Genomic DNA, 10,706 nt, shown 5'->3' on the forward strand with positions numbered 1-10,706 from the left:
CATCCGCTGCTTTCCCTGCTGTTTTTAGCAAAGGCGGTTCGAGCTGCGTGTACATTTTGGGCTGGATGTGGCAAGCAGCCGGAGCGCAGAAATCTTGGTTTTTGTCTTATTTTGACATGAAGGGCTTCAGAAAGCAGCTTTGGATTTTTTTCTAATTACTGGCCAGGGTGCCTAAGGCAACTCAGGGAGCGGGGCTGCCTGGCCCCAATGCTGCTCCCGCGGCTCTCTGCCGCTCGGAGGGACGTGGATGCCTGTGTATGATGAGGGCACACCCCAGCAGTCCGCCACAGGACTCACGAAACTGGAAGCTAAGAGCCAGCTTTTGGTATGTGCGCTCCATAACCCTGGTAACAGAGGGAATCGCCCCAGCGGGACCTAGCTGAGGGGCGGACTGCTGTGTCCATATTCTCAGGACATAAAATTAGCATCTCCTGCTTCCTAAACTGTTCCCAGACGGAACACGAGGGGCTTGGGCCTTTGTGAAACGCTGATGCTATGCTCACCCCAGAAACGAGAAGCACCGGCACCCTCTGGAGCAGACGGCTCCCGCTTCAGGTGCGGCTGCGAAGCCTCCGGGGGGCACACATCTCACAGTTACCGCCTAAGGCTGGTGCAGCGGCTCTGGAAACGGAGAAGCATTAGCTCCGAGGTACAGATATCTGTTCTTGTGATGGATAAACTAGCTGTACGAAGCTGAAAGACAATGAATCCAATGATACAACGAACTCGCTCATTTCCTGTTGTGAACAGAATGACGGGGAGACGAGAACTGCACGTGTCTTCAGGCACAAGCCAGAGGTGTTTCTTCCACCCTGGCACGGCCGAAGAGACCATTTCTATACATCTGCATCTCTATAACCGCTGTCCATCTGAGCAGAGCGAGCCATCCAACTTACGGGTTCGCCATCTGCCAAGTTTGTTCCTTTTTTGATGAAATCACTTGACAGTTAATGAACTGAAAGAAAAAGTCTCCTGCTTGGAGGTTGTTCTGTTACACAGGCTCAGTGTTTTTGCAAATTAAATTTCCTACAGGAAAGTAACCTGTTTCTAAGCTGACGGACTGGTATTACAGCATTAAGCAGTTTTTCTTTCTTTAGCTATAAAAATTTACAGGATTTGCAAACTAACCAGGCGGTTACAATGGACACAAATCAGTTAAAAATCATCCATAGAAAGTTGTATCAATCAAAACAAATGACCTAATTTTGGTTCTGTTTATATAGAAAACCATTACTTTCCTTAATAATGCCTTTCCCTAAAGAAATCAAGACAGAAGATTCGTAAGTGGCAGAGCCGTACGTAGGCTTTGGGGTCAGAGAATAATGGGCGCCAGTCCTGGCTCAGGCATGTGTCCCCTTTTCCATCTGTGAAATGGCACAATAACATTTTGCAGGGTAGTAACGAGAATAAACGAGGAGGCATGTACAGCATCTAAGAGTTTTCCCAGAAGGGCAACTTAGGAAGTGGTATGCATTCTAATTCCCTTCGCTGGAGCCCACTCCTTGGGCCCAACAGAGAGGAAGCCCCCCGCGCCACACCCACACTAAAGTGCTGCCTCGCGTGGCTCACGCCGACACTAACCTGAAATGCGGGCAGGTCGAGAGCGGCGAAGCTGTTGAGGAAACGTAAACTCTGAGTGGCCACTTGCACCGTGTTTTGACTGTAAGTTTCCTTGGGGCTGGTGGCGCTGGGGTCCGAGATGGCGCCATGGAAGAGGACACAGTAGAGCATGTGCAGGACCCCAGCGAGGTCTGTGGCCTGAAGCGCAGCTGTCAGTCCCGTGGGATCCTGGCGATTACTGTCAAATATGCTGTATGACCTGACAAGAAACATGCAACCCTTTAAATGGACCCAAAGGATGTGAGCATTTTTATAGGTCAAATGGGACAAGACGAGCAGAGCAGATGGTTAAAAGCAAAGCACCTGAACTGAGGTCACGAGCCCCCAGGTTCGAGCATCCCCCAGGGCCAGTGACTCTCCCCTCCCCGGAGCCCAGGCTGCTGCGGCAGGGGCCTCGGACCTTCCGCCTCCAGTGCTGACGCTGTCACCACTCTCCTCGCCCTTTGCGGCCCAGGCAGCTGAGTCCATGAGGGCTGCTGGGACAGGGACCAATACCAGCACGGCTTCCGTTCTGGACACACAAAGGGCGTCTTCGCGGGGGAGGCGGCCGCCAGGAAACAGGGGGCCTTGAAAACCTAACGCTATGCCAGTGAACTGCTTCTGAAGGCACTGTCCCATCATCACGGGGGACCGGTGGCACGGCCTGCGGGGCCAACTTCCAAGGACAAGCAGGGGCGAGGGCCGATGAACCCCTGGAGTTGACCGTGAAGCCCGAGGGCTTGCTCAATCCGCCCCACTCCCAAACTCAGGTTCCAGGAGACTCTAGTGACCAAAACACTGCGGTGTCAGTCAACGTGGCTGCCACGCATTTGTTCAACCTTTTTTCTAGAAACTGCGCCCAGATTTCTGTCTGAGGAACTACCTCCCTTCCTCACAGCCAACGTGCTGCAGGTGGCCGGTCCCCGTCACTGACTCACAGGTGCAGAGGCCCAAGGTAAGCTGCGCATTTCACGCCTGACTGCTCCCCGCGGATCAGGGATGTCGCGTGTCGCAGTTGAAGCCACTGGAAAGGAAGGAGACTCTTCCGCTGAAATGCTTGGGAAGAAGCCCTTAGTTTTTCCTCCACTAGGTTTGAATCTGAGACACGCTAGGTCTGAGGCCACTGCAGCCGTTGGCCCTACGCGCTGCACCCACCCATCCTCGGGTCACTCAGAGCCGTCCCACGTGGGCCAGCGCCTTCCACACCGGACACAGCCTTTTCTCAGGAAGGGCAGTTACGAGTCCCTGTTCAATGTCTTCCTTTGGTCTGGTGAGATCTGCAAAGACTGAGCAGAGGTGTCTTCGTGTTTCTGGCAAGGGATGAGATCTCTCCCCATTTTTAACGCTAATACTGGTCTCCCCCATTTTTGTGGCTGTTGCTACTGTTGTGGTTCTTTCCAGCTGGACTCTGGAATGGGAGACAGGCATCAAAGAGCTCTGCTGGTCTCACTCACTTCCCCAGAAGCGCTTGAGAGATGCCACTAATTAAGGAAAAACTGGGAAGTCCTGCTTGGCAAATTTCTAGATCTTGTCTAGTTTTCTAATTTGTAACTTATTTCTTCCAAAGGGATTATTTTATGCATTCTCATTCGCTAGTTGCATCAAGTAGAGTTTTACTCATAACCGCAGTAGGCATTTACTTCCAGAACGTCCACTGCTTCCGGTATTCCTAACAACCTGAGATGACACCGTATACCTCGCTCTCTTCTCAAGGAAGCGGCTCTCTTAAGAAACGCTGTCACCTCATTTACGTGGCAGGATCTGCTAAGCACACTCCCATCTCTCACCGCATCTCAGCCTTAGTTTGTCCCAGTTGGTAGAGGAGGAGTATTCTCCTTCCTGCACAACAAGGTGACTGAGGCCTGGGGCGATCAGGTGAGATGGTTCGGGTCACGCGAAGTCGTTAGCGGCAAGGGCAGGGGACCACCAAGGGCTTTTGACCGTTTAAGGGCAGTGCTTTGTCCACGGACAAGAACATGCAGGCCAAACAGGAGGTGACCTCTTCTCTTCTCCCCATGTCTTCCCACAGAGACGCTAATGCAATCTTGTATCGTCATGGAGAGACATGTTCTATCTATGAAACTCGATAAAAACAAAAGTTAAGAAATGACATTTATCTGCTCGTAGGTATATCTGAACCTTTACCTGCGCTGTGAGCTAATGTCAGCTGGCCCTTCCCTCCTGCCACTACACCTGGAAGAGGAGGGGTCAGACCTTGACTGGAGTTGGAAGTACAAATTAATGTGTGTACGTTTATCATACAGGTTCCAAGGAGGGCTCTGTTTTCTTAACGCTGACTGCATTTTAGAACCAGAGACAAGTCAGAAGACATTTCTCCCTAAAGCTAATTCCCAATAAGCTTTCAGAACCTTGGGGATGAGTGACATCACTGCTGGTGACAATTTTGCTGCTGTGATCCATAAGGCTGACCTCCCCCTTACTGCCTGTGCTGTTTATATTTTTATCTATCTATCTATCTATCTATCTATCTATCTATCTATCTATCTATCTATCTATCTATCTATCTATCTCTCTCTCTATCTATCTATCTATCTATCTATCTATCTATCTATCTATCATCTATCTCTCTCTCTCTCTCTCTCTCTCTAATCATCTATCATTCATCTTTCCTTCTTGCCTCCCTACACCTACAGCACCTGGCCTTCCTATGCAGTCTCCCATCCAAGTACTAACCAGGCCTGACCCTATTTAGCTTCCGAGATCAGACGGGATCGGGCTTGTTCAGGGTGGCATGGCCATAGACTGCCTGTGCTGTTTTTAAACAGATTATCAGCATATTCAAATGAAGACATTCAAGAATACTTTATCATTTAAAACACTTCATAATACTTAATCTTTCCAAGCACTTAGTAAATGACATGAATTCACGGCTATCACTTCTTCAAAATAATAAATGCAAAAAAAAAGGAAAAGAAAAAAGAAAAAGTGAGGTGATCAGAATAGCTCCTCTTCTCTCCACCCCACCCCATTATTTCGGAGAATACTAATCACGGATTGCAAAGCAACAGATCCCAGGACCTTCTGCAGCGTTCTCCTGAGGAAACAAGAATGCTGCTTCAGAAAAACCAACTCAATAAGCGTGCAGAACTCAGATGCGGATGGAAATGGTTCACAGTGCGTAATCCTGCTTCATGCAAAGGAAGATCAGTTAAAGTGAGCCCACAGACTACCAGCGAAGAGGGGGGCGGGGCTTGCCTGCCGTGCGTGGCTCCCACCGAACTAATGGAGTCCTGACAGGACGTCACAGAATGTTTACTTTTGATTTAGTCTGAAATACAATTTGTCCACGAACAGGCCACTGGCTTCCGTTGGTCTTAATGGCCAGTTATAATCACTTTAAGCCTGAGTGTTTATGATAAAAAAGTAAAAGGCCTTATTCATATGAGGCATGGATTATAAAGTTTTTTAAAAAAAAAACATGGAAGATATAAAAAATCTGATCTGAAATTTTGTATCTGACATTCTGAAATCTCTGACTGGATGAGCTGCGGCATGCTGTCCACTGTGGGACCACTCTGGGGGGTGGGGTCCAGCACTGGCTACCACACTACATCTGAGACAGCAGTAGGAATGGAGGGTAAAGGGCAAGGCCACCCAAAAGAAACTGTGGACTCTGGGCTCTGGCAGGGGTCTCAACAGAGGCCTAAGAAAGCGGAAGGTAAAGAGGTAAAGGCTTCGGGACAGTCTGGAGACGACCAGAGGGACGCGGAAGAACGGGCAGAGAAGAGCACGAGGTTGGGTGACTGGAGCAGATGTGGTCTAGATCTGGGGACCGCAGGCCAGGGCTGCTGTCGAGAGCACCTCGCAGAAGGGACACTTCTGACCTCTGCAGCTGTGAGACAGCAAAGGGCGCCGCGCTGACCTGGTCCGGCCTGGCTGACTCTCTGGGCTCCCCTTTAGGGTCTGGCAGGTCGGTGGCAGGGGCTCTGCCAGGGGCTCTCCCGTGCCCCAGCGAAGGCGATGCTTCTGCTGGGCAAGTAACCGGGGGAGCACGCTGTCCCGCCAGGGGCTTCAGGGGGACTGCGGCACCCTCCTGACCCTTCCTGCTCTGTTCTGGCCCCTGCGGTCTTTCCCATGCAGAGCAAGCGGAGCCTCTGTCCACTCCGGACGTCGCCGGGCCGTGCCCCTCCGCTGCTTGCATTCGCTTCCCAGCGCGCTTCGGAAAAACCCAGACCTCTCTCTGTCCTCCTCTCCTGGCCTTCGCCTCCACGACTTCATGTCGTAGCACGTTCCTTCTTGCTCATCACGGGCCAGCGTCCTGCCTTCTGCGTCTGCGACACGCCCACTCCAGAGACCTGCGTATCATCCGCCGGCCGTTCTCCTCCCCCGGAACACCGTCCCCTCACTCCTTCCACGACTGGCTCCTTCTCAGCTTCCGTGTCATCGCCCCGCACAGCCCCTCCTCGGCCGCTCCGCGGACAGACGCCCCCGCGGACGTCCCTCCGCTCCATTACCCTGCTTTATTTTCTCACGGCGCTACCACTAGCCACATCATCTGATTTGTCTTTTTTCCCGTTAGGCTGCACGCTCCGTCAGAGGGGGCATTTCCTTCACTGCTGTGTCCCCACTACCTCGACAAGTGTCCGGCACAGAGCAAGTGCTCCGCACACAGTAATGAAAAGAAACTTGCCAAACCAGTGGCAGGAAGTGAGGGCGAATGGATCCGAGCAAGGCGTGCCGCAGAAGTGAGGGCCCTGCTCATCTCCTTGACTTGGAGAGAGAGTGGGCGATGTGGACAGCCCTTCTTCCCATGCTAAGCATGGATGCAGGAAATGGGGCTGTGGCACAGGTCCGCGGTACACACTGGCATTTGCTGACTGTCAGTCGACAGCTACTTCCTGAGTTCTTTCTTTGTTTCTGGCCTAGCACTAGGTGCCCGAAGGGGAGCAGTTAGGACTTCGTCTCATTCCTCGGGGAAATGTTTTCATCTGAAGCCATAAGACATCTACACTGGACAAGGGCACTAATGAACTAGAAGTGGACGAACACCAACTAAGACGTATGCGACGGAGGTGCCGCCTCATCTTTCTGAGGCAAGCGCCCGTTCTGAACTAGATAGGACTGAACTGGGTTCTGGGAGACAGAAGTTAAAGACAGCTAAGGTCTGGGGCCTTAAAATCCGATCAGATGACCGGAATCCTAAGTGGAGCAGGGCGGTTGGGAGGGACAGCCACCTCAGCGAGCAAGCCGGCGAGGCGGCGAGCTCAGCCCCTGGCGCTCAGACACGAGACCCTGGCAGGACGCGTCAGCAGGACTCCCAAGAGGACACGTCTTACCAGCAAGATGGTTTCTGTCTTAACTTTACTTCCTACTGGCTTATCTTTTGTTCTAATTTTTCATCCTTTTTAAAAAAAAAAAAAACACGTTTGTACTCCTGTAAGCCACCACAAATCTTTTTAGAACAAGGTGGAATAAGATAAATACATGTATAGGACACAGCATCTTACGCAAGAGGTGAGGTGACACACGTCAGCCCCCGTGTGCCCCGTGAGGGAAGCGTTGTCATAGTCACTTTTACAGTGAGAGGAAATCGGCTTTGGAACGCCAAGGCACCTGCCGTGGGCCACAGCGCTGGGACAGCAGGACCCGCTCCCACGCCGAGCTCCTCCGCACGGCGTCCCCGAGACCCTGCTCCCGAGGTTGCAGGCTGGCGGGGCTCACTGCCCGTGCATCCGGGATGTGCTCGGCAGCCCTCAGCCTGGCGGGCCTGCACAATGGCCACCCTCCCTCTCGCAGACTCTGTCCCCTGTGGGAGTGGTTGGTCAGTGACGGCTGCCCCTTCACTTGGCCCTGGGAGGGGGGCCTGGACATGCCCCTCCTCTGGCCTAGAGCATTGTGGACCCACGGCATGATTTATAGCCACGAAGCGGTCACGTTTCTGTCCCTGTCAGTCAACCAAACCTCTACACCAGCCAGATGGATCTCGGGAACGTCTACACGAGCATCTGCCCAGCTGTGAATGCAGACGGCCCCGAGGTTCCTGCTCACAACTCTTCCCACCTCCCACATCTGAGGGGGGTGGACAGTCGCTCCTCCCTGTCGGCGTCAGCAGGACTGCTGAGGGGGCGCCGACCAGGAGCGCTTAGCCCGGGCACGGAAACGGCGCTCAGCAATGTCACCTCCTTTGCTTCTACCTGCCCAATCCCGTAACATTTACTTCACCGCCGTCTCCCCACACCAGCTAGTCTTTTCTCCAAGGACAGTGGCTAACGACAACAAAAGATTTAGGAGTCCACGGAGATGACGCCAAGAGACGGGGTGACTATCAATCGAGTATGAGACTGCAGAATAGTGGGGGCACGTTTATCTTCAGGGGAGGTCGACTGTGGCAGGTGGTACTTTTCGAAAATACCTGCGGCAATATCTCTAGTCCAACTGCTGTACGAGAAACCTGACACCTCGCACACAGAGGCGCAGCCTATTTCTCCTCCCGCTGGACCTGGGTGGGGTTTCGTGACTGCCTCGACGAAGGGACCTGTGGAGGTGACGCTGCACAGCTCCTGAGCTAGGTCACAGAAGGCGACAGGGTTTCCAGCTGGCTCTCTCCCTCGTCAGGACGCTCCTCCTCGGAACCTGCCGCCGTGCTGTGAGGCTGAGCCTACGCAGAGAGCCCCATGGGAAGGTCCCCAGGTAAGAGCCCGCGCGAACCCCAGACGTGTGTGAGCAGCACCCAGAGGACTCCGACCTCCAGCCTTCAACTCTTCCGAAGACAGACACCGTGAACAAAAATAAGCCCTCTTCTCCATCATCGTGACAGAAGTCCTGACGCGAAGGTCTGTAGGATTAACAGACCGTTGTTCAGTGCCACTGAATTTAGGGGTAGCTTGTTACAGAGCCACAGTCACTGAAACGGGAGGAGAGGGCAGAGGAGGCCGTGCGGCGGGGTGACCCCGAGTTCGGGGAGCACGGCGTGGACAAGGTGGTCTGGGTGCCATCAGGGAGCAAGAGGGACCTGTGCTGGACGGGGTCGGCGTGGACACAGCGGCCACTAAAACTGCCCGGTGGCAGAAGAGGCTCCCTGCGTGAGCACCGCGTTCTCTGTCCATGGAGACATTCAAAGGTGGTCTGGACGAGGTTACTGAAGAGATTCCAACCTCAATGGAAGACTGGATTGAAGTGAATTTAAGGTCCCTTCCAGTCAAAAGAATGTGACAGCAGCTTCGGTTTGGGGTACGAGGGAGAGAGATGAGGCAGAGGCGATGAGGTCTGGGGCCCACGTGCCGGGGGACGGGTACCCCGTGAAAGGGCAGGCTGTGAGCGGGCTCACAGAATTTCTTTCCTCCCCCTTTCACACCTTGCCCGGGTGCCTGCTAACGACCCCTCCTCCTTCCTGCGGCCCTGAGACCTGATTAATGCTGCCGAATAGGGTTCTTGGCGTGCCACTGCCCTGATCGAAGGCTTGTGATCACAACACTGCCACCACCACCATCACATCTCGGTGACTCATTTATGGAGTTCCCACGTGAACTCCACACTGTCATCGCATCGGAACCCCCGACAGTCTGGGAGGCGCTAAAATCGCCACTACGTACATCTCGAAATCCAGCTCACGTAGGTATTCTATTCGTTCTTCGTATTTTCCGGGTGACGTCTTTGAGCACGCTTTCTTCCTTTTTACCTTTTCCTCAACTCTAAAGGTTCCTACCCTTTCCATCTTTCGAGGTTCAGGTTAAATTTTACTTGGTCTAAAAAACATCTGATTTCTTCAGCTAAGAACGGTCTCGCCTCTGAACTCCACCACCGGTGATGCAGTAACCGTAGCCGGGCGCTGTGCCGGCGCCCTGTGTGTCTTCCACCCTCTCGGTCCCTCTCCGTCCTACGCCAGGGATGCTCGGAAGTGCATCTTCTTTCCCCTACTAGCTTACAAGGTTCTTGAGGACAGGACAGATGTCTGAGTCACTTCTGCTTTCTGCCATGTCTAGCACGGGGCCTGGCACAGAGCAAGTGCTACATAAATGTTTGTTTAATGAATGAACGAATAATTCAGGCAGGCAGAGTCAGAGTTTACCTTTGCGTGGACAAATGGCTTTCAAGCACCCTTAAGCACTTGAGACGCACTCACTCATATCCACATAATTAATGGGCTAACTTACAAATCCTTCTTATCTTTTTATGACACAGGTTTCTAGAGATCTTGGCTAGAACCCATCTTGCTAGTATAGTTTATGGATACGAAAATGACAACCACAAATACATATTATGACAAACTTCTTTTTGTGTAAAAATATTCTAGAATTCAGAAAAGCCTTCACCAACCAGTAAGAATGGCGAGGTTTTAGAAGCTCTTCTGTCCTCCGTGCAGCCACAAGGACTGTCGACTCCTTCCCTGCGGATCTGCTGGCTCTTGGCCCTCCTGCTGCGGTGCTAGTGCCGTTAGGAATCTAGTAAATGACTGATTAAGTGAAAGGCCTGTGTTGGCTGCAACTTACGATCACTCATTTCTGTTCTGATCCTATTAGTTCGGCCAAGGAGCCAGCACCTAAGGGGGACAGTGAGCCTCAGCCAAGCGCGTCAGTAAAGGCAATGCCCCGAGACTGGAAAACGACCCTTTTCTCTTCTTGTAGGACCGAGAACGGAAAACTGCTAACAGTAAAGGCCAAAGAAATAGGTATTTCTGAAAGTTCTACTACAGACTGTTGAATTTTGTTTAAGTAATTAAGAATTACAGTTTGTGAACGACTCACATTAAAATTCTGGAGTGATCCTAACAAAATCAATCCTTTTACGAGACAATCACAATTTCAATTTTTACTTAAAGAAATGCAAGTTCATTGTTCAAAACTAAAGCCTACTAAAAAAAATCAGTTAGTGCTTTTCTCCCCCATATCAAAGCAAAGATTAACAGCGTAAATTCTGACACCAAAAGTGTCTTTCAGAAAACCTGGGTAAAAATTAGAAGATTAGGGGCACAAAAGGACAGGCGTGCAAAAGCAGACCTGCTGTAATTGCCTCCACAAAGGCCGGGCCACCAGCAGACTAGACTGCAGAGTGTTTACCCAAAGCCCTATGCCATCGGTTAGGGTACTTAATTATCTCAGGGTCGGCCAGCTCACAAGAGGACATTTTTGAAGGCTCCCCTTTGTCTG

At 51.9% G+C, this 10,706-nt stretch overlaps 1 protein-coding gene and 1 pseudogene across 1 annotated transcript in view; both read right to left on the reverse strand.

The window, feature by feature from the left end:
• SCAPER (S-phase cyclin A associated protein in the ER) overlaps positions 1 to 10,706 on the reverse strand; it is a 176,281-nt gene that overhangs the window by 20,560 nt on the left and 145,015 nt on the right. The window contains 1 exon segment of the mRNA XM_025050312.1: positions 1,582 to 1,819. Within this exon segment, the coding sequence (XP_024906080.1) occupies positions 1,582 to 1,819 (238 nt within the window).
• Positions 4,245 to 4,363, reverse strand: LOC112484076 (annotated as a pseudogene).

This window comes from Pteropus alecto, unplaced genomic scaffold, assembly GCF_000325575.1.
Source record: "Pteropus alecto unplaced genomic scaffold, ASM32557v1 scaffold60, whole genome shotgun sequence".
Classification (NCBI taxonomy): domain Eukaryota; kingdom Metazoa; phylum Chordata; class Mammalia; order Chiroptera; family Pteropodidae; genus Pteropus; species Pteropus alecto.